Raw genomic sequence first — 25265 nt, forward strand, 5'->3', positions numbered from 1 at the left:
TCTCTGCTTTGACACTGACTCACCCTGCCTGTGTTTCCTCTGGGACTGTGGCCAGCCACAAGCATGTCCAGCATTGGTTCTGGGACAGGATAAGGTGCATGATCCGGCTGCACCATCCTGTCCTCTACCCCAGCCTCCCACATCATTTACCAGCTGGTCCCTCAGCCTGGACCACCAGCAAACAGGGCCAAGGGGAGCATGCCTGGTCTGCAGCATAGCTGCTGGTGGTGCCATCAAGAACAGTGTCCCCACCCGCCTGCACCTTGGCTAAGTCCCATGTAGCCAGATTTAACATATTCTTTTCAGAGTTGTCATTAATACTTATGAAGAGCTTTGAAACTCCTGAATGGAAGAGATACAGTAGTAAAAGACGTGGCAGTTTTGGTTTATTAATACGAATGCAACCAGGTATTATCAGAATCTATAAACCCTCTGAGTGGGGGGGGGGAGAAAAAGACTGCTGTGTTTCAGACAACGTCAGCTCTGTGGAGAGGCTGTTCACAGACATTTGGCACATCCTATGTGAGCGTGAGGTTTCACCTCTTCCACCTCCCACAGAAGCTATGTCTACACCCAAGCCCATCTTTGTGTGTATTGCCATACTGCTTATGGGGGGAGATGGGTAATGCATTTTCCTCCCAAGACAGTAATATCACATCTGTGAAGAAGGTGACGGCCACTGTCAAAATTATTGTCCTCATGGTAGACAACAAGCTTCTTTAGAAATAACTGCAATCATGCAGTTTGATTCTTTGTTGGGAGTGTCCTCTAGACATAGGTCCATTCCTATCTGGGAGCAAGAGCTGCGGGAAGGAAGGGTGCTCCCAAAGTCTTCCTCATGGGAACAAAAACACTGCAGCAAAAAACTGAAGTTTTGGGGCCTGCTCAACGATCCCTAAACTACTGAAAGATCTTGCATTCAGACTTTATCATAAATTACAACTGCTGCTTATGGTATTTTTCAAATTGTCCATCTCACATTGCACTTGGTCCTCCCATGAGGACAAAAATTTAGACCGTGACTAACCCCTCCTTTTCGGGGGGTTTCTCAAAGCATAATTTCATTCTTTTCTCTTTAGGCTCCCACGTAATTCTTTTCTCAGACTCCTTCACTCTTACGGGGCCCAGCTCATTCTTACGTCCTCTCTATCTATGCATGTTTAACTTTTCCTGCATGCTAAACATTTACGATTTGGTGCAAAAAAGACATTATTATATGCTTACAGTATTTTTCAAACTGCCCCTCTCACATTGCACTTGGTCCTCCATTCTATACCTTTTTTCGGGACCGAGTACTTCCGCTTTGGACTGCTTCTTCCGTGAAATCAGAAATTAACCAGCTAATGTTTTCTTGTATCAGATGTCTGATAATATGTTTACTTGTATCAGATGTCCCTGGGATTGTAAATAAAATCTGATAAGGCCTCTTAGAAAATAATGCATAACTGCCAGATCATGGCTATTCTATATACTTTGTATTAATATTGGTTTTGACTGCATTTGTAATCAATGATCTTGCAGCTGTCTTCCCCTTTTCTACTTCAGGTCTAGAAGTTGTAGTAGTCGCATAAAGCTGTACCTGTCTCTGCATCTGAATGCAGTTGTACAACTAGCTTTAAATAAATGCAAAATTTGATTAACAATAGATTATGCTGCTGGTATTTGAATACTAATAATCTCTAGCGTGTGCAAGAAAAAACCCCATCGTCTTCAACATCTCATTTCAAAATAGTTACAAAGCAGAGAGAGAGTTTTAAATCCCATCTCTCCTTAAACATGTGTTAGTGATAAGAGTTAACAAGAAATACTCCTGGTTTTCCTCTCTTTCTAGCTACACAAGCTTCCTTTACAGCCATTTGCAGTAAATGCGGAGGAATATGAAAAGAAATTTTTGCTTCTGAGAGAAAATGCTGGATCTCAATATTCCTGACCCTGTGGCTCACTGTCCTGAATGCTTTTTGTGGATTTATCTTGTGAATAAAGTGTGGTGTAAAGCCACCTCATACCGAGCTTCCATCGCTCAGAGAAACATGCTGGTGGGGAGGGAAAAGAGTGGGGCATGTATAAGGGAATTTGGGAAAGGAAATGCTTATCCTGAACCGTGCAAGAAGCAACCTCAGCCTTTCTGGCATGCTGGTTTTAACTCATGTAGTAAAAAAATGTACCATAGTTCAGAACATGCAATTGTTATATATAAAATACAATTAAGAGATTCGAAACTGCATGAATGTGTAATGTACACATATCTTTACAGATGCATTTTTCTCCAGACAGGCCGGTGCCTGCTTTAATTTGGAAGCTATCCATTTTCATACAAAGTTAACCAAGAATGACAGGAAATCAGACGCCTACATTATTTATCTTTTCTGAACTTAAAAAAAAAAAGCCTTCTGTTAATTACTTTTCTAGGAAGCTATTTTGTGATACCACAGGGATAGATCTTCCATATTCAGAAGTGCTACGAAAATGACAACTTTACGACATGCAGGGTGAATAAAGTATGTTACATGCAGATATTTAAGGGTATATTTGTCTTCATTTACTATAAGTGCATATGTGACCAACAATAAAGAATTTAACTGCTTCTGGCCTGCCTGGATGCATTTACAACAATTACTGGAGGCCTGACCTCTTTAACCTTATATATCAAGTGGCACATATACATTATTTATTTAGCTGGAATTAACAGTGATCTGTGAAGCTCGCTGTATTTTCCTTTGGTTCTCTTGCTTATCAGTCAAAACTGACCCCCAAGAGTATGTTCAGTGGTGACAGTTTCACGTCACTCTGATTCATGAAAGACCGGGGAAACTACAGAACAAAGCAGTAAAATACTTTTCATGGATATTTAAAAAAAAAAAAATTCTAAACCACCTTTACATCCTGCATGATCCCTTGTAGATGGCTGTGAAGACAAAGAGTAGACAGAAACGCTCTACCCCTGCTATAATTATTGGAAAGGAGAATGTGAGTTGGCATTAATAACTGCTCTGCAGGAGCAACGAAAGCTTGGACTCCACACCTGACTGCACACTGATACAACGCTCTAGTGTTGTGCAATTTAAGGTCTGAGAAGCAGAGTGCGTCTAAGTATTTCACTGGTAATCTGAAATCCACAGCAAGCCCACCCTCGCTCCCTGTCCGTACCCTGACCCTTTCTAAGCACTCCTTTGTTTAAAGAGCCACGAAGCAGATGGGGAGGAGATGCTCAGCCGAAGCCTCGCGCTGAGGACAGCTACTTGTGCTTGCAGGAGCACCGTGCCGCAGCGCACAGCTCCTGCAGCCGCATCCAGAAAAGGAACGCCTTCTCCAACTACTGAATCCCCTTACAGGCCTGGGAGCAATCCATGTTAATGGGGCCAAAGGTGGAAAAATGATAGCAATGCCATGTATCTTCTGAGGCACATTTCGCAAAGGAGGTCTATTAGACCACTTTGTTTCTGGTAGGGAGGATTTTTATTACATCCAGTTATCATCATCATAAGCACTACAATGGATTCAAAAATATCAGACAAAATGAGCAATTAAAAACCATTTTTTGTAGTTCTAGAAATCTTATTTCCTTCATCAATAACTTTAGTGCTTACCAAAAGGAACTAAAGAAGCAATTATACAGGGTTGCGGACATTTTTATGCACGCACTTTTGTATCAACTCCAGAGCTGATTCATAAACCAAACCATCCACTCTGCGGGGATAAAAAAATGCAAGAGGAATACACTTGTCTCACAATGAACCGTATTCTCACATCCACTGAGCTCTCCTTTTCCTAAAGTGGTTACTTTTCCAACTTTTGAAAAGATGGAAAGACCAGTTTTACCAAAGGGAGGATCTGACTTATGAGAGAACCCAATGAACTGCTCAAAATATTTTTTCAATAATTAGAAAAAAAAACAACCCCAGGGAAAACTGGCAAAAAGGCAGGTGCATGCATTAAGGAATTCCCTCGACAATCATAAGTTTACATCCAGTTTCAAAAGATTTTTCTCTGATGATAGTCATTGTACCAGTGAAAAACGATGAGGAACAACAAATGATTCACCATAGCAACAAATGCATAGCACATACCAGCTGGTAATCAGTCCATACAGAAAACTTTAGGCTCTATGTAAATAAATCCTTTATTTTCAAAAACCAACAGATGAGTTTAGCTAATGCTTTCCCAGGAAAAGATTTTGATATTTAATTCAAAGGGGTAAAGAAACTTGTTTCACTGAGGGTAAAAACAGTAAAACTAGGGAGCTCTAAAAGTCAAGTAAGGTGTCTAACAGTATTTTCCTTCTACAAGCCCTGCCATGCAAGAATAACTGTGTTCAGCGAAACTGCCCGCACACACAGTCGCTGTGTGCCTCGGCGACTGCAGAATGTGAGAAAGGCAGAGGCTTGTGCCACAGTCTGAAAACTATATCAAAAATCCATCTTTGCGCATTGTGGTCCCTGATGCATTTGTTAAGAGCATTTCAAATACCACTCTGTCTACTTAATACCCTCTTTCTTTGCAGTCCTAGTCTGTTGAACTCTCCAACATAAAAACAGGCAGTAATGCACAGCCCTCCCACAGACACACTCGAAGGTCCTGAATAACCCACGACTAGCAGGGATCTTTGCACCACACTGCTCTTGTTGTCCAGTTCTTCCTGTTTAACGTGGGAAAACATCCTTTATTTGTGGGGAAGGTCAGCAGTACCATTACAGGGATGAATTGAGCTGTGTCTTCTTGTAAATGCAGCTTGCTAACTCGTTCCCATGAACATCTGGGAATGAAAACATCTACAACTGGCTCATACTTACAATACTTACACTACTCAAGCGCTGTGATTGCTAACTGGCTTCTCAAGCACTGCAATGCTTCAGTAAAGTTGATTAATGGCAGAGGAGTATCAGCACGCTTAAGTCTGTGCTTACGTCTCCAGCCTCTTTGGGCATATCCTAGAACCAGTGCCGGAAGAATTCTGGACCTTTTTGCTAATGCATTCAATCTCTCTCTCCCTTTTTATCTAAAAGCATCTTCAACTGCTCTTCTATTCTCATTTCTGCTTTTCTGGGACAGAACTGAACACCCTGGGAAGCACAGAAGAAAAACCTGGATTCAACTCTTAGTTCTGCAGCAGTTCAACAGGCTCCATTGCAGCAAGAGGAAGGTGGCATCATGCCTCTGAGGAAAAGCACTTACTCAGATCTCCTCTAAACCCTTTTCCTTCCTCATGAGACACTGTCTCCCCTCTACTTTCCTGTAGATCCAGATATGGGATATTTCCAGGGGAAGCATGCACTGATCATGACCATCTTCCCAGTTTAGTCTACGCTGGAGCTTCTGTTGTCAAATGAGATGTAGCTGCACTTGTTTTTTTCACACGTGAACTTCCACCTTCAATTTTAAACTGGAATGGGACCACTTATACATGCTAGGCAGCAAAGCGCTACTTAAAAGAGTCTAGTTTTGAACAGATTACTGACATTAAGTCCATATTTGGGAGGGTTTTTTTCAGAGGGATGGAAGAAGGGGAGGAAAGAGTTGTGGGGTTTTTTGCTTTCCATTAATATATGGGGATAGAACTGACAGGTGAAAAAAAGATTGCAGATTTAAAGAACACTTGCTAGCACGTGTGCCAGATGCTGATAACTATATATAGACACTCGAACAAGAATGACTGCAGAGAGTATCTTATCCAGGCAAACAGAAATTTGCCTGAGTAAGATCAGGGCAAAAATGAAAAAAAAAAAAAAAAAATTCAACATTTAATCTATTGTGCATTACTTCTGCTGCTGGAGAAGCTGTGTAAGTACTCCATGAAGTGGAATAAGCACATGTCCTCAAGATGACTTTATCTACATTTCACATAAATGTGTTCCCAAATTGAACAGAACCAAATCTATCCTTTTTACCACCCTACTGCTAGTCATTCTTGAATACAGCCTCGATTTCCTTGCTCCATAACCCTTAGAGAAGTAAGCAAAGGACAATAGATAAGGCTTCTTCAGTGTAATAAAAAAGCAGCATGCAGCCTATACAATGAAATTCAAAAACAGAACTCAGATATAAAGAACATGATTTGCCATCTTAGGTTTTTCTTATTGTCTCACTCAACAAAACTTTAGAAAAGAGAGGCACTTGATTTTCCTGGCTCTTTTCCTCTACACCTTGGTATCAAATTTCTCTTCCCTTCTACCCAATACAGTGGGTTTTCACCTTCAGCAATAGAATTTCTAAGTAGTTCAAAATGTGAAATAGCAGTACTTCAGATGACGAGCTATCATTTCTACAGAGCAATATGATAATTTTGGAAGGACCGGGAGGTTGGGTATGGATTCTAATTAACACTGATGAACCTGGCTCCTGAAGATTAAATTCCCAAATGAGTAACTGCTACCTTTCTACACACAGGTCTATCCAAGTTGTTCTCATTAAAACAATTTATAAAAAATTATAAGCTTCAGTCTGTGTCAAGATATTGAAGGCTTTCCAAAACTGATTAAAAATATTAAATGAGGTATTGAACTACATTAAAAATCAACCTTTTTCATGTATTGAAAAGTAATGGTCTGTAATTTGTATTCAAGTGATTTTATTTCCAGTGAATAATAACTGTACTGGAGCCAACTTTGTGTGCTGCTTCTCTGAAAACCTCAAGGGATGTACAGAAGAGGATTTTGTATCCTGCTGAAGACACACAAGCTTTGCGTGACATTGCTTCTTATTCTTTAGTTCTTACAGGGAGGCTTAACTTTGTTTCATTATGTGTTTATTTTTCCACTGATGGTTCCTTCAAACTGGTAAACACAAATGAAAGTGCATAGGTATTATACATACTGATAGACTCGGGGAAGTACTATAAGCTAAATGCAAGTGCATGGAAACAGAGGGCTCAACTTGGGTGCATTAGTAAGTGGACTTGCAGATCAGGAGATTTATATTTATATTTATATTGTTTCCTAGTTTTCTCTGCGGAACTTGAAGTTGTCTATAGTCACATGATGTAGAAAACAAAACTGAAACATCACACGGAAGTGCTCATCACTTCATGTGCCCCAACTCTGCAGGAGTTGGGGAAACGGTCATTTCTCACCATTCACTTCTCTGCTTGGTCAGGCTAGGCAACTTCTACCCTGCCTCCTGCCCCACAATTTTTCCCTCTTTGAATCTCATGTTTTATCTCACACCTACACCCTGTACTCACATCTTGCTTCCCCTATTTGCACCTTCTTCCCTTACAGCCTCCTGTAGGTCAGTCTTCAGTTCAGTTAAGCAGCTGTAGAACTTGTCTAGGCCAGGTTGAAAAGTATAGGCTTTGGACCATGGTATCACTACGAACATATTTTAAGAGGTGAAAGTAGAAAAAAAAAAGTACAATGACAAAATAGGGCATGCAGACAGAAAGCAAAGGCTAAAAAGAGGTCCCAAGGGTCATGATCAGTGGCACAAAGTCCTGCTGGAGGCCAGTCACATGAGCTCTTTGGGGAAGGACCTGGTGGTCCTGGTGGACGACAAGCTGACCATGAGGCAGCAACACCTCACAGTGCTGCTTACACTAACCCCCAGAGCACACTAACTGTCTTACCTAGCCCACCTCAGCCACACACCTTTTATTTCAGCAGACATAAAGCTTCATTCCACCACCTGCACTCCAGATACCCTACCCCCAAGCTCTCTGCCACTCTCCTGCTTCCCATATTCTCCTGGCTGCTCTTAGTCAGCTTTCTGCCACTCTCATTTGTTTCCACATAGCTTCCCAGACACTGTTGTAGCCTACTTGCCAGACTGCCTTCCCTCATCATCATCCTGTATGGCATCTCTACTCTTCTCATGGCCACGAGGGATACAAGGTCTTTCCTGGTCATCACCTTTAGCCCCACCCTGAACAAGAGAGGCCTCATTTTGCCTGCAATATGTTCACAGGGCCATGACAACTTTTGGGTTGAGGGCCACTTAAAACTTCTGTCCCTAATAGGGGACAGTGAACTTCTGATGCAAAGGAGAATTTTTATGAGTATGAAAGCAGGAATTTAAAAAAATGCATGGAAATTCTTGCAAAACTGCACTAGGAGATGTATGATACAAATAACAAGAATGGAAAAACATTTAGAAATAAAAAGAAGTGTGACTGAAAATTAAAGGGAGGACGGATTAGGCAACACTGACTGAAAAAAACTTTCAGTCTTGGTCAATATTTCTCCCTGCAGCAATACCAGTGGGTTGCCAATTTCATCTGGTGCCACTTGGGCTGGAAAATGTTAGAACAAAGGAACTGTCAGGATAAAGGAAAAAGAGCTGGGCACTTTTATCACCAGGACTCTCAGCCCTCCAACGTGAGACCTAAACATTGTCTTTCATTAGCTCCACTTTCAAACCCCCAACACTTACAGTACCTACTATTTTTTTTCTGAGTAATTTGTCCATCTTTTTTTTATAATTGCTTAGCTCTTTTTTAACCTACCAGGCAATGTTTTTTGTCCACCACCCTCTACTTCAGTTAAATGTTTATATTGTGTTATCAAATACTGTTTCGTTAATACTGCATCCCATAAAATCTGTGAGAAGTTGGTGAACCCTTTAGTAGCTACCCTGCAGTCCTCTCTCTCCTACCATAGCCTACCTTGCCATCAGTAGCTAAGCAAGTTAGTTTAAAGCAATCTCAAATACATCTACATGTCTAGAAACTACAGTATAAATTTGCCCTTATGCATCAGCATGGATTACATACAACAAATGAAGGCTTTCTTTCCTGAGGTAGGTGAATTTGGAATGCAAATAGTAAATTCTGAATTTCAGACAAACAAATGCCTGCCTATCAGAACTCCCTTCCAAACTAGTCCTTAGAGTATTGCATACAGGTAAGAGGGAAAATGTGAAAGATCCAGGCAATTGCCACAGGCATCTTTAATTCTAACAATACTTCCCACCTGCAGATAGAAGCACAAGTCTGAAAGAGGTAATAATAGCTAAATGGATATTAGGATCAGCCATTACCTAATCTATCTACACAATTACAGCAGTTTGTGAATGCTAAATTTGCTTATCAAATCTGGCTTAAGAGCCTAAAACAACCCCTTTTCAGGAACAGCGTATCACCTACATGTTGTTTGGAACTGATGGAACTTTAACTTAAAGAAAAACCACATGGGTATAATGCCTAAAAGAGCTGAGAGAAGTAATTGCTTCCAGAGAGATTTCTTTCCCAAACCGAACCAATGGGGGAACAAAACAGTCAACTCCATTTCTGAAAAACAGGCATTAAGAGGCCAGAGAACTTCACCAAAAATTAGATTTTTTTCCTCTCCTTTAACAATGCCAGAAAAAAAATTGTTAAGACTGAAAGCATCTCAAGACACACCACAGCTGTCAAATAAGCATAAACAATCATTGTTTCTGCTCTGAGAAAGTCACAGTGATTCAGACAAATAGAGTCCTTTAGTCCTATAAATATCATAAATTGTTTAAGTCATGGGAGCTCTACCAATTTGCACAAGAGGATGATGTGACCATCTTTGTACTGGCATACAGACCTCTGAATACACCCCAGGAAAAAAAAATCGCTCCTTATTCTGCCAAAACGAACCATTTCCTCCCCATTCAAAAAGATCAAACAGAAAATCACAGGCTGTGTGAGTGATAAAGCAAGATGTCCTACTGGCATAAACGGAAAGTGAAATAAATGAACGTAAAATAAGTCCAAGCAGAAATCTTTCATATCTACTGCTGATAACAGAAATGTCTATAACCTTTTTCAGACATGTTCTCGTACTTGTAGCATGGCTGGGTTTCTACAGATGGTGGTTCTTTAGGAAGCAAACCTCAATCTTCTCAGAATTTGGTTTGAAACAGAAACAGATGCTATGAACTATAAGACGACACTCATTGCTGTATTCTCATCTGTTCCACAAATTTCATATTGTTTAACTATTTTATTTAGATTGCAAAACTACTTTGACATCATTGAGGATGGCAGAACTACTTCTGATCTCAAGCACGTCATTTAATTATTTCATTGCCAAAGAGAAAGAAGTCAATGAAATATGAACAGTTAGAAGTAATACATCTGCCTAGCAAAAAAGTGAAAAAAAAGATAAGTATCCAGACTATATATAAGGACACTCAGGAAAAAAAAGTCAGTGAAATAACATATACTCCTAGAAAATGTGCCATTGTAGGAAGTGTTATGGTCCTGAAGACAGCGAGCATTTCACTTTTGAGTTATCTTCACAGTACTGTGAGGCTATTTGCAACATACTATGACAATGCTAAAAAAACCAAAATTCAACATGCAAACTAGTATGTTAAAAATGTGTAAAGAGGCAGATGCAATTTGCAGTTCTAAGGCATCATCCATCCAAGGGGGTACGTCATAAAAAGCATAAAAACACTTACCTCTTCTTGCTTAGGAATGCTGAACTTGGCTATCTTTGACTTGGTCCTGGCCGAATCAGGCTTGTTAGAAGGCACTCCCCTATATGACTTGGTCGTCTCTGCTGGTAACTTCAGCTTTGGAGACTCATCAGGAGCCTGGTCTTGACCGTCCATTGGCCTTACATAAGCTGTTGGTTTCTGCTGAACCAGACTGGGTTTCGAAGCAAGAGAGGGTGGGAAGTTTTGGACGCAGTGTCCTCCACCATGCTTTGCTGGCCTCTCTTGTGCTTGAGCTCCTCCTTCCGAGCTACAGTTGAGCTTTGTTGGCTGCTGCACTCTATTGACATTGTCTCCTAGCGTGGCCCTCAGTGAGCTTTGCTGGGCAGTGTTGGAAGAGGAAGAGGAGGTGGGACTCGATGCATAGCGTTTTAGTTTCTCCAGACTGGATTTTTGGTTCGCCAGTTTGAAGTCACCCTTGTGTGACTCCAGCGACCGGTGCCCATGCTTGCTCGCTCTCTGCTGGCCATCTGAAGCGGCATTGTGCCCGGCCTTCTGCCAACCCATCGTGGTGCTTTTGCTCTGCTGGGCAGATAGGGATGCTGGTGTGGAAGAAGTAGTGCTGGAAATGGGAGGAGGAGGCGGAGGTCTTGAGTCTGCAATAAGATGTTCATCGGGCTTGGGGAGAGACGTCTGAGGAACTCCAGGTTTTGGAACCCCAACAAGGTGGCTCTGGTTTGATCGGTCAGTTAACAAGTCTTTCATTTCATCATAGTTGCCCAGTGTATTCTGGATGCGATTTGAAAGCTCATCCCCCTTGTTAGTCTGCAAAACAAAAATCAAGTGTTCTGCAAAAGTCAATGTAAGAAAAACAAAATTCCCTGCATGCTTCTGCTGAAATCTTTACTGATGTGGCACTGCCTTATTCAGCACCGTTGTTGAGGGATGAAATCAAAAATCCTTATTGTCTCTGAAGACACTTGTCAACATCTTAAATCTACCCTGAACTGGAAAAGCTATAAAGGGCCTTAGAGTATATAAAAAAAGAAATCTATCACTGGTATCATGCTGTAGTTAAAGTATATTACCTGGAAACTAGAAAATTTATTATTGCAACTACACAGAATGGTTTAGATTAAATCTGACCATGATAAAAGTTTTCCTATAGCCCAGTGCAAGCTCTCCTTCAGCCATGAATGAAAACACTGCATTCCCAATTTCCTTCTCTGCTTGCCTGAGTTTTCACACGGCATCTGGGAGGCCACACAGCATCCAGTGTAAGCACTGAAGGAACTCACCTGTGTAAGCCAACTAAATACTCTGAGGTGACCTGAAGACAGCTTGCAGGACAATGGGAAAGCTACAGGTTATTATGTCCCTTCTTTGAAAATACTCTGACAGGCTGCTCGCTCCAGGGCACACTCGTCTTAAAAAAAAAAAAGGGTGGACAGAACCCCTCAAATTCTTCACATTGCTCAGTCCTTGCTGTGTGCAGCTGGGAGAACACAGTCATCCTCCCTCCCCTTTAAGATTAATCATTGTCTTTAAAATAATCCATTTAATTCCTGACTGAAAAGGCAGAAGCTCCACAAAGAAATAAAACCAGCAAATAAAACATCCTGGAAAAGATTGAGAACTCTTGCTTTAAAAAGCCACTGTAAGAAAAAGGGTGTATCGTTAGCATTTATGCAGCAGATTTTTCTGAACCCTGCCAAAATTCAGGCATGTGATGTTCTTTGCTTTACGTTTTCAGAGGAAGACACTAATGAGCCAGTGGTGTTCTACTTTCTCTCTTCCAGACATGAGGTCTGGATGAGAAAACTCCCATTGGCTTCAGAAGGCCAAGCTTTCATCTCAAGACTCTCTGTTTTAGAGGAAAACAGAAAGAAGGAGAAAGAAGGGAGTAAAAGGAGTGGAGAAGACCCCTTAAAGTTATATGAAAAATATGAAAGATGTAGCAGCAACATCAGTTACTTTGGAAAATTGGGCACATTTTTGTTTTTAAGCCTTCAAATAAAATCGAGTCACTCAAACAAAGTGTAAGGGAAACTCCCCTATTGCAGAATCTTTTTCTTAGCATTTCCTATTAAAAAACCTGGATCCAAGCAAAAATGTCCTGTAAATGCATGCAGTGATTGCCACATGCTACCTGTCAGAGGACTACAATGGAAACATTCCTAAGTCAGACACTACAAGCAGTCCTCTCTGGCTTGAAACTTGTCCCCTCGATTTTCAGGGACACTACCTTGTAACTATGTAAAATACATTACATTCTGATATGCATTTGCTCCAATGCTAACAGAGGTTAATATATGTCAATAATATATATTGAAGGGAAGTGGGAAGGGAAAAACTCAAGTGTGTTGCATCCAAAACATTGCTTTGCAAACTTGGAATAAGATGATTCAACCACTAGAGCCTGATCTCTCTGCATATGCAGCTGTTGTTGTCACAAAGACAATAACCTGCTATGGAAAGAAATATGAAGCATTAATTCACAGACAGCAAGTGGCTTACAGGAATCATATTGCTGTCATAAAGAAGAGGAATCTATTTACAAGGTTTCAAAAGCAGGAAGCATCACACACATCTGAAAAGAAAGAAGGTTGGAGATATACTCATGTGTCTCCTGGGGTCAGTGAAATGACTTCTACACTTTGGCATCACCTTGACCAGCAGAAATTTTTCCTTTTACGCAGTGGATCTCTTCTATGCTTCTAGTCGATCCTCCACCTCGTGTAGATACCATGTAGAGAGATGTGTTTCCAGCTCCCCTCTAGGGAGGGAGATCCGCCCTTGAGCCTGCAACCAGCCTGATCCAGCCAGCATGTGTGTAGGAAGTTTCCTTCCCTGCCAGGAGCATGGCGACAAGGACCACCAAATGGAATGGTGCTCCTGACAACTACAAGTATCCTACAGCACAGACAGCTTCTGAGGCTGCTCTCCACCCAGCTGCCTCTAGGTCCATGAACATGAGAGAATTTATGTGCAAGTTTTGCCCCGGGAAAGTCCAACTTCCCGAATGAAGGCCCCTCCTTTCTGATGGCTGCTATTTGGATGGGAAGTAAATAAAAACCTAATTTCAGATTATATGTAGACTATCACTAGCCCAGGGAAGTCAGCAGATTGTCTTTCATATGGATGTGATGTGAAGGTCACGCAGACACACCTCATATTGAGAGATCCCAGATAACCACAAGAATAGCTGCAGCAAACCAATGTAATGCCTCTACCATGGCCCATGCTGGCAACTGGTCAGTGTTGTTTATTCCTTCTGGGGACAGCTGATCTCATCCAAAAGAGTTCACGTACATCCTTTTGGGAACAAGATGGGATCTGAGGTAAATTGTTATGAGCTTTAAATGCAACAGTTTGTCCTGTTATTTGCTCTGAAATATTGCTGGCCTTATTTAATCATTCACATAGGGAAAACCTGATCACAACATTAGTAAGTAGGAAAAGCATTCTGTGCAAACATTTCTAACTTACAGTGCTCTGATATTCTTCTGCAATTCCACATGCATCCATGCATTTGAAGACTGCAAGATTCAACACTTCTAAAAACAAACCTCATGGTTGCATGGAAGGTCATCAGAATTTTTTTAATTTTTATTTTTTTCATTAAAAATTCTGATATGGTTAATAAGGCAAGGTATTCTGTCCAGGAAATATCCGGAATGAAACTCCTACTTCTTACCCCCGTAAAAGACATTTTAAGTAAAAGATACTGGATTTCCTGTAATCCTTCATAAAGGGTTGCTATGGATACCCTGAACAGGATAAGGGGCAACCTGAAGAGTCAGGATTTTTCAGAAAATCTGATATTACAGGAGTAGTGATACATGTCAAGGTGAGTGAGGACATAAGATTTAAGACAATTCCAGTCTGTCTTTGATTTTCAGATATGGCCTTCTAAATGGCAAAATCCTTTGGCTTTAGCTCATGTTTCTCAAGCTGTGCAGAGGAATACTGAATTTAATCAGAGCTTGCAGTGAATGTCTGCTGTAACTTCATTCCTGTCTGGAAACACCTAAAACTTGAACATGATCTTTAAAGACAGTAAGAGTAGGTTTCAGTTTTACTTTCACAGAAAGATTTCCTCTTTTGCAGTCAGCCTCTCTCCATGATAAGATCAAAAAGCCCAAGCCACAGCTCTGCACCCCCACACTGAAGGTTCACAAATGCTTGGGTGAGTTCAGGCAGTGCAATGGTCCATTGCCAGTGTACACATGACATTCAGAGTATGCCACTGCTGAAGTTTTGATGTCCAATACTGTCAGAATGACTGGTCAACCCAAGCAGCTGTGACTGTCACATCAACAGAGCTGTGGGTGAATTATACTGCTGTCCTGGGCTTTGCCCTTCTACATGTTTCCTTGACAAAGCCAGCTGTAGGATGTATTTCTGCGGCACCTTCTTTACATGCTTGTCCAATATAGGGACATAATGTTTAAAGGCGAGAAGCATGGATGGCGCCATTACTCTGACCTCCCCATGGGATACCCACTCAGTATCCTCTCTGCTTCTAGAGCCGGCAATGATTTTTTTATCCGCTCCTGTTAAAGTTGATGGAATTATACTGTGGTTGCATAGAAGTGCCTTCAGACATCATAATTCAGACACTACAGGTGTGTCCATGATACAGGAAGTCTGTGCCATGACAGTCAGTACATTGGCACACAGGTAATAATCGAAGTGCACAAAATATTCCAACTATACCACTTTTATAAGTGATTTGAGCTTCACGATTACAGACTTTAGGTACCACAGACAAAATGGTATCAGGGACCCAGCAGAAGGACAGGCCCTTTTTGTGAAAGGTCTATTTGATTGGACCTACCAAATGGAAAATTATTAAGTCCCCATTACAGCAGAGCCCTCACGAAATGCCAAGACACAGCTGACTTAAGATTTTCAGGCTTTTTTCCATGGATTTGCCCTTGACTGGTCACACAGTAGACTTTCTCAAGTAGAGCCTTAAGGAGTTCCAAGACTTTCCCATGGTTTCTAAATACCTTTGTAATTAATCTGAAATTTGGGCAGCTGGAGGTCAGCTGCAAGGCAGACAGAGCTGTCTTCTATCAAGGGACATCATTTGAAAGTGTTAGATCTTTCTTTTTTATTAGGGGCTAGAAACAAACAACAATCTGGAAGAACAGCAAGTTAAAAGCTGACTCTGGAGCACAGACAGAAACACGGAAGCATGGAAGTCAGGTTAAGAAGCCAAATGCCAGGTCCCAAACAGGACTCCTGGAAAGAAGCACTAAAGCACCCAAAGCATCAAGGACAAGTGATGCAGCATGAAGGGAAAGGCTTCACAACCTGGTGGTGTAACAGTAACTTGGACATTACTGGAAGGATACAGTAGACAATATATGCTCTGATGCACACAAAGAAAGTCACTGGGTTAGCTGGGGGGAGGAGTAGCCCCTGTGGGATACCGCTCTCTGGTCCTGTTCACAAGGGATTGGTTTGCAGGCTTCTGCAAAGGGAAGGTCCTGCTTGATCCTTCTAACAGGGAGTACGGAAAGACAGTTCTGCCTCGTCACACTACTGTTACCATGAGGAATGAAACAGGGAATTGAGACTCGTAAGTTACTTCTGCCTTTGGAGAGGGCAAAACTTATCTAGCAGACAAATTTTGTTGGTAACACTTATAGAAAAAAAAAAAGCTAATGCCAAGATATTTCATTGCATTAACCTTGGCCAGAACACAATGTTTACTATATTGCTTGACCTTCACACACAATTCTAACACAATTGTTTTCTTCTAGGTGTTGCAAAAACAGGGCACCATCACCTTCACCTCCTGGTTTTAATTCCATCTCCAATATTGCTAGGATATTTCTAGTTGATTTCTTCTTGTGCGCTGCTCAACATTATAAGAAGCTTATATATACATATACATATATATATATTAAAAAATCCAATTCTCAATGAACCATAAATGTTCTCTGTGCATTTTGTGAGGCTAGCACTTGTGGGAGGGTGCTGAAACTTAAACAATGCCTTCTGCAGGCTGCATTTTTGTACTGTGGAATAAATAAATAAATAAATAAATAGCCACCCAGCTGGGAAGCATCTACCTTGTACGGTTCACTGAAGAGGGAGTAACTGGTGTTAAACGTGCCATCCTCCTGCTGGGCCTCCTGATTTCTCCTTTCCCATTCTTTCCTTCGCAGCACGTTTCTATCCGGCTCGTAGACGCTGCAGCAGAAAGAGGAATAGCTTTTTAAGAGTTAAAAGTTAGCGGGCAACATATAAACCAGTGCGAATTTAAAAGTGAAGAACTCTGGTTTGCAGACAGATGGCAAAAATAAGCAAGAACATGAATCAGATGAATGCCAGTCCAAGCAGGCTGGGGAGGCTCAGGTCTCTGGGAATGCTGGTGCTTTCTTCACACAGAGAATAGATAATTAAATTCTTACAGAAGAATAAAAAAGAAATCACAGGGCAGCATCTAGTCTGTGCACAACTTCTTAGCTTGAAATGTGACAAAGGAAATATCTAAGCAACTTTGACAAAGACTGAAAGTATTCTTAAGGCAGATGGTAATTACAGCTATGAGTAAATAGAAATTATGAACATATTTCCACTTATGACATATCCTCTGAGTGTTGTATGAGAATGCTCCTTTTTTCACATGGATGTGTTTCTGTAGTGATTCTTTCATTAACTAGCTCCCTAAAGAGCTGTTAAAACTACATGCTGTAGTGGTTTCCACAGTTAGGCTGCTGCTTCTGATCTCTGTTAATCAGCCAAGTTGTGAAACTACTACCGAAACAATTCCTCTTTCTGATGGATTTGACACTATCACAACTTCAGAGCACGAATAAATGAATACTGGCACGATAGTGTATGTATGGCTGGTAGAGTGTAACTGGAGAGAGAATAAAATCACTGCATTACACAACAGTATTAATTTTTGGAAATTAGTCTGGTTCCAATTTAGACATCCAGAATAAAAATTAACTTTTTTTTTTCAGAATTCTAGTTTAATGCATGACAACATAAAGTAGAGAATCCTTTCCCTGAATTTCCACAGAACAACACAGGTTTGCACATTTCAGTCTCTTATGTTTTATTCTCCTCACAAAGAAAAACAACGTGTCTAATAAGGTTTACGTGTTATTTCAGGACAATGTGGCGACTATGCTGATTGCCTATTTTGCTTAGCTCAGCTAATGCCTTTCTTCTGGCACTGTAAATCTGTAAAGTAGAAATATATATTAATGTCATGTAAGTGCACCATGTGTTAATAAGAAAAGGTTGTCTTGTTAACCCGCTTCCCAGTTAGCAAAACATATGTTGCATCAGCTACCCATGTGACGTTACCTAGTATGCCTCAGGCAAGGCAGTCAAAAGGCCAACAGCTATCTAATTCAGGACTTGAGAGAGCTGAAAATACATAGGATGTGTTAGACGCTATTAGTATTTAAAAACAATGCCTTAGAAGTCACCAAACGAACAGAAAATCTTATGTTTATCTGATTCTGATCTCCTATGACCAAATGACCCACCTAGTGGATGACGGAAAGGCTGTGGATGTTGTCTACCTGGACTTTAGCAAAGCCTTTGACACTGTCTCCCACAGCATCCACCTAGAGAACCTGGCTGCTCATGGCTTGGATAGGTGTACTCTTTGCTGGGTAAAATACTGGCTGGATGGCTGAGCCCAAAGAGTTGTGGTGAATGGAGTTAAATCCAGTTGGCAGCCAGTCACGAGTGGTGTTCCCCAGGGCTCAGTTTTGGGGCCAGTCTTGTTTAATATCTTTACCAATGATCTGGATGAGGGGATCAAGTGCACCCTCAGTAAGTTTGCAGAGGACACCAAGTTGGGTGGGACTGTTGATCTGCTTGAGGGTAGGAAGGCCCCACAGAGACACCTGGACAGGCTGGATTGATGGGCCGAGGCCAATTGTATGAGGTTTAACAAGATCAAGTGCTGGGTCCTGCATCTGGGTCACGACAACCTCCTGCAATGCTACAGGTTTGGGGAAGAGCGTCTGGAAAGCTCCCTGGCTGAGAAGGACCTGGGGGTGCTGGTCAACAGCTGGCTGAACATGAGCCAGCAGTGTGCCCAGGCGGCCAAGGCGGCCAACAGCATCCTGGCTTGTATCAGGAATAGTGTGGCCAGCAGGAGCAGGGGGGTGATCGTGCCCCTGTACTCGGCACTGTTGAGGCTGTACCTTGAATATTGTGTTCAGTTTTGGGCCCCTCAGTACAAGAAAGACATCAAGTTGCTGGAGTGCATCCAAAGAAGGGCAACAATGCTGGTGAAGGGTCTGGAGAGCAGGTCCTATGAGGAACAGATGAGGGAGCTGGGGTTGTTTAGTCTGGAGAAAAGGAGGCTGAGGGGGGACCTTATCACTCTCTACAACTACCTGAAAAGAGGTTGTGGTGAGGTGGATGTCTGTCTCTTCACCCAGGTCACTAGCAACAGAATGAGAGGAAATGGCCTCAAGCTGTGCCAGAGTAAGTTTAGGTTGGATATTAGGAAAAATGACTTTACTGAAAGAGTGGTCAGGCATTGGAACAGGCTGCCCAGAGAGGTGGTGGAGTCACCATCCCTGGAGGTATTTAAAAGACATGTAGACATGGCGCTTCAGAGCATGTTTTAGGAGACATGGAAGTGTTGGGTTGACCGTTGGACTCGATGATCCTAGAGGTCTTTTTCAGCCTTAATGATTCTTTGATTCTATGATTTCTATGTGTAGCAGCTGCTCCAGAAGACAAACATTGCAAAGAAATAATGCCCCCCTCCCCCTGCCCCTTCCTCCTCCTTTCTCTTAGCTTCTATTGCTGAACAGACATCATATTGTATGGAATGACCCTTTGGTCAGTTTGGGTCAGCTGTCCTGGCCATGTCCCCTCCCAAGATCTTGCCCACTCCCCGCCTACTGGTGAGGGGGGAATGTTGGAGACAGCCTTGACACTGTGTGAGCACTGCTCAGCAGTAGCCAAAACTCTGCTGTGTTATCAACACCTTTCTAGCTACTAATACAAAGCACAGCACTATGGGGCCTGCTATGGGGAAAATTAACTCCCTCTCAGCCAGATCAAATACAGCATATTATTCATGCCAACACCCTCTATTTGAAAAGCAGTGTAATGAGTATGCAATCACAGGGGTAGATTTCTGGGCATGGAAAATGCCCTTCTTCAGGAAGAAGGGAATAGGGATAGCGAAGGCCTCGCCATGGGACCTCTGTGAGTGGAGATCATCTGCTGCACGCACTGCCGAGGCCAGAGGCAGAGCAGTTGTCATTTACTGCTTCGTGAGCAATGGTCCTCGTACATCATGCTCTCTGAGCATACTCCCATCAGTAACAACCACCTCTGTGTCTAAAGTAGACTTTCTGCCACCTTGAATAATCATTGCTGGGCTGGGTTTTCCCGGAATTGCAGGGATATGCAACTTCACCCTCAGCCACGTTTCTCCATCCAGAACCTCTTGACTCTTTGAGATGCTTTGCATTTGGAGTCTAGCCTGCAGTCAAATAGAAATGGGCAGCTCCCCTGAGATTCATTATAATACTAATCTCTACCTGGTTTCTAGGAAATAAACAAGTGCAACATTCTTCACTAGGCCTCATACAAATTTAAAAAATGCACTGGTGTGATACTCCTAAAGTGGAAGGACATTTTTATCCCTTTATTTGATGGAGACATATTTGATAAAGACATAGAAGTTGTCAGATCTCTGAACCCTCTTCCTGAATGAGAAGTCCACTGTTGGCAATGCAATGCAACGTAATCCACAACCTGCAATAATTCAGAATGATTATGCAAATGGGAAAAACATGTGACAATGCTTAATATGCCATCAGTACGCAGTAAGCTAGGAAGAACTACAAGTTGAGAGTTGTATTATTGTGGTAATACCAGATGGCAAAATCTCTGGCATTCGTGGTGCTGCTCCTTATTCACATGAACATTGCAACAATCACATTTACTTGCATGTATGTAACCAAATGTATTTATTTCTTTATTTTGGTTTGAGGAGAATACTACCCACTGCTATAATTGTCTTTATTGCAAACACTTCAGTTAATGGAAAATGATTCTTTTTAATAGTTTGCATCCTTCTTTATTTTAAATTTGTAATTTAAACAATCCCCAAATGTACATGTACCTTTCTAATCATTTACAGTGTGTGTCTTTTCCATAGCTAAGCCACGAAGAACAAGTTCATGAAAATCTCAATATTTTTTCCTCACTGGGGCACGCATGTGTATGTGGGTGAGGTATGTATATATATGTTTTATATGCATGCTCACTGTCGTGGTTTTGGCTGGGATAGAGTTAATTTCCTTCACTGTAGCTGGTACAGTGCTGTGCTTTGAAATTATTATGAGAATAATGTTGATAACACACTGATGTTTTAGTTGTTGCTAAGTGGTGCTTACACTAGTCAAGGACTTTTCCAGCTTCCCGTGCTCTGCCGGGTGCACAAGAAGCCGGGAGGGGGCACAGCTGGGACAGCTGATCCAAACTGGCCAAAGGGATATTCCATATTGTATGACATCATGGTCAGTATATTAACTGGGAGGAGCTGGCCAGGGGAAGTGGCGATCGCTGCTCGGGGACTGGTGGTGTCAGTCGGCGGGTGGTGAGCAGTTGCATCACTTGTCTTTTTTCCCTGGGTTTCGCCCCTCTCTCTCTCTCACTGTTTTCCTTTTCATATTAATATATTATTATTGTTGTTGCTGTTGTTGTTGCTGTTGTTATTGTTATTATAATATTATTATCTCAAACTACGACTTTTCTTACTTTTGCTCTTCCAATTCTCTTCCCCATCCCACTGGGGTAGGGGGAGTGAGCAAGCAGCTGGGTGGTGCTTTATTGCTGACTGGGGCTAAACCGCGACACTTGCACATCAGTTTATTGATGAAGAGTTTTGCTAGTACGGGCCAAAATGTTGAAGCAGTTTTGCAAGACTTGAAAACCAAAGAACATGAAACCATTCATCTCTCAAAAGTCAGTGTCATTTACATTTGTTTCATACAGGCCAAACTCCAAAAGGATTAATTTAAGTAGTTTTTAAATGGTACATTTTTATTTTTTAAATACTGCATCTGTTTCAAATTCATGCTTAAAGGACATGAACTGAAGCATGAATAAGAAGTCAGATACTTGCAAAAGTTATATATGAATAAGTGTTGTATTATAAAAATTACACTATTTCAAATTTAGCACATTGCTTTAAAAGCACACTTTGATTTACCTCAGCCCTTAGATCTGCCAAGAGACATACTGGACTTACCAATGAATTATGTCTAATACCAGTGTCTCTGGCTCAAAGCACTTTCAGCACACCGTCACCACCACACGGTCACAGCAGCCTAGGATACTTTGATTAATTTCACTCTCAGGTAGTTCACAGATCAGAATTCCAATGGATCACCAAACTTCTCAGAGTAGCTATATTTAATAAATTTTGATCTGTTGTGATAACTTTTGGAAGATTACCTTGATGGCTACCCGCTCTTTGGCCGTGCGCTAGGCGAGCATGTCTCCCCATGAGACCAGCGTGAAGAGGAAAGCCCAGGTGCTCTGGTGCCTGACGGGAGGGCTGCTGTGGCACCAGCCTCCCCACGGTACTGACAGAAATGCTCATAGCTTTCTGCACGCTACTCCTGACATCAGAAGGAACTGCTTCCTTTAGTCCTTAATTAGAAATAGACAGAGACGGCTCAGGGGACATCCTAGGAGCAGAGCAATAACCTTACCTGAAAAACCTGGGACTGGATTTAATCTCCTACAAAGTCCAAAGAGTTATGTAGTCTCAGGCTAGGCTGAAAGCAATCCTATAAAAAGCCTAAAGTTTTAAGTGTTGAAGAATCTCCTCTCTTTGTTTTTTTTCTTTTTTTTAAAGCACGGTATTTCTGACTCAATTTACCTCCCTCAGACATCACTACTTAGAACAATTTAAAAAAAAAGCCTAATCTCCATGATGAACTGGGTGGAGACAATACGCCAACACATCCTCCTGTTCTTTAGTTTTAGGGAATGCCCAAGCTTTGCATTCAGAGGAAGATGTCCTTTTTCATAAACTAAAGCACTGCACCTCCACTGAGGAATCACACGCCTTCACAGGCGTATGGTGTGCATTAATGATGCTGCCTGACCTTTCCAGAGACCACAAAATTGCCACATCATCAAGAGGACATTCAGGAAGGATACTGTTATTTTGCTATAAGAGCACCATCCTCATAACAGCTGGCATCTTTGAGGCTGTAAAAGACACGGGTAGGTAAATCGAGGGAGAGACCACTGGTGCTCCTCTTGCCTTGCATCAGTTTATTTTCTGGCAAAGGAAGGGGGCAGCGACTCAGGCCGCCATACCAGCATGACAAAGAAAGGCGTTACCGTGCATATACACACACCTGGTGACAATTACTGAACTCTTTACAGTTTACAGTAACCTGCAATCTCACCTTTGCCTTTCCAGACCTTCCAACATCATTTTCCAGTCCAAAGATTTAGTTTATTATTCTCTGAATTGTGAGGGCTTTGCAACGCCGCCTCACACACACACCTTCCTTCTACCTCCCCAAGCACATAAATATTGTGATATAGATTTAGCAGGAGTAACCTGTTTATTTCCAGTTAATGTTTTTGACCTGGGAGGCTGATCCCCTTCACCCCAGCAGCTACGTGAGGCACTTTGCACAAAACTTTCAGAACCTGAAGTCTAGACACATTAATAACAAAAGCAGAGCTGTTGCCTCATGCTAAGATGCAACAATTTCTTAAACTGGCAAAACCAGAGCTCCTGCGTGCTCCTGGCAGGCCTTTGCTAGGGAAGACCTAGGTAGTATTTGCAAGGGCTGAGCTTCTTTCCCAGATTTTGTTAACTTCCCCATTTGTGCCCAGACTGATCCTTCTTCTTCCATAATCACCTTAAGAGGCTCCATACAAAACGCCATCAGACCGCAACACCCACTCCCAGCATCATGGAAATGATACCGTCCCCAAGCTGCCAGGTGGAGTCCCTGAATATCCCCTGGGAGTGTACGGAGCAGATCATGTTACAAACAAACAAACAAACAAACAAACCCAAAACACAACCCACACTGTACATGACTAAAAGATACATGTGTTTCAAGGATACAACTAGACCCGTGAACAGGTTTTCTGTGAGGACACATATATCTTTGAAATTAAATTTTAGCACACGGTCATTTCTGAATTATGAACAAAGTTGGAACTGCTTCAAAACCATGAAAAACAGGCAATATTTCAAGAAAATAAATTTTTAAATGGTTTACTGATTATTCCTAACATTTCCCCACAAATGGTAATCCAGCACACAAGTCAATATACTAAATTTCAGGCTGAAGTGAGGACATTTTCTTAAATATTTAATAGTCTAATTCTCCCCTGAATCACCGCATTTATGCCAAAGTAGCTAAAGAGCGCAACTCCAGGGAAAAACTTATACAACACAATAAAAAACCAGTCCTACCCTGATGCAGGCCAGTGATTATGAAACTGGATTCTGAATTTAAACATGCTGCCATTCCCGTATCTCTGCAATATTTTAAAACTCTAAAGGACTAACCAGCCTGAGACCTTGCAAAGGCAATAGCCCCAAATATTTTTAGAAAACAGTCTTAATTCTGACAATTTAATTATAACAGTTCAGGTTGTTTTGCTTGCTGAATTGCTGTGCTTAACATGGAAGCGCTATCATTTAATGCTTGTTTCCTGTTTTGCTATTCATGTCCATGGTTTTTGCTGGCCAATTTCTTGATACAGATTCCATTTTCAGCTGAGTATAAACAATGCCTGTTTGGGAACTAATAGCTAATGGGTTATGGGGAGCTCTTAGAGATGGCAACCTTACATTTTTGAGCATTAAATGTTTTCCCTAACAACATTTGAACTATCAGTTCGATTATAACAAAGGGGCTGCCTTTGACGAACAAGTGGCATAATCAATAAAATACCTTCCTAGGTTGCAACCAACTTTTTTAGAGTTTTTATCTAGCTTAAACAGCAGAAGTTAATTTGAGGATTTTTACAGTATTTTTTCCCATTTACAAACAGGAATGCCGTGGGGTAAAGCAATTACTCTGATTTACTGTTTTCACTTTGATTGAACATAAAGATGTAGCAGGGTCTCAAAAAAGCAGTAACTTAACAAACTGTGCTCCTATCCACAGACAGATAAAGTACCTACTTTGCTATTTCAAAGAGTTTACCTCCAGGCAGCAGCACAGAGCAAACATCAATCAATGACATGTGTCTAAGATGAGATTGATGTTTACTCTCACAGCTTTTCATCTTACATCCAATAAATTATTTTTCCTTCACCAAAATGCCTGGTTAAATTTCATTTTTCACTTTGCAGTATCAGTTTTAAAACTTTAGCTTCCAGCAATTTTAAAGCTAGGATTCATTGACGCTTCAGCTTTTACAGCCTGTTTATGATTTGTATTAACCATGAAACACTGCCGTCCAAACATGAATATGATCAGGGGGAGCTGAGCTGGGCCGGCCGCTTGCGCGGTGGCAGGTGCGGGCTGGAAGGTGCGAGATTGCTTTAATTATCTGCCTGGAAATTCCGAGTCCAAAATGGGGAGCTGTATTTTCAGGGGCAGATATATTGCATCCACCAAACAAATGCATATATACATATCATATCTGCAAAATCAGCATCTGAGCGTTCAAGGCAGGTTTTCTGAGGGCTCACGCTGGGCAATTGGAAGGAACCAAGGAAAGACTAATTGGGGGTGCAGTTGTTACCGTATAGGCACTCACACCCGACATTCACAAAATGCAGGTCTTTTGCATGCAACCTGACTGAATTTTAAATATATATTGAAATATTGAGAAAACCTAGGGTTGCAATTGAGACTGGGATCTAGGTTGTTGAGTCAAAGCAGTAAACATCACAACAGAGGAACATTAAAAAA

General features: G+C 41.5%; 1 protein-coding gene across 1 annotated transcript in view; it reads right to left on the bottom strand.

The window, feature by feature from the left end:
- Window positions 1-16801, bottom strand: part of AFF3 (ALF transcription elongation factor 3) — a 280917-nt gene extending 264116 nt beyond the window's left edge. The window contains exons 1-3 of the mRNA XM_064445545.1: window positions 16770-16801; window positions 16428-16569; window positions 10366-11166 (exon numbers count right to left, since the gene is read on the bottom strand). Of these exons, the coding sequence (XP_064301615.1) occupies window positions 10366-11166; window positions 16428-16569; window positions 16770-16801 (975 nt within the window). The remainder of the gene's footprint in view (window positions 1-10365; window positions 11167-16427; window positions 16570-16769) is intronic.
- Between the last annotated feature and the right edge of the window lie 8464 nt (window positions 16802-25265).

This window comes from Phalacrocorax carbo, chromosome 1 (genome assembly GCF_963921805.1).
Source record: "Phalacrocorax carbo chromosome 1, bPhaCar2.1, whole genome shotgun sequence".
Classification (NCBI taxonomy): domain Eukaryota; kingdom Metazoa; phylum Chordata; class Aves; order Suliformes; family Phalacrocoracidae; genus Phalacrocorax; species Phalacrocorax carbo.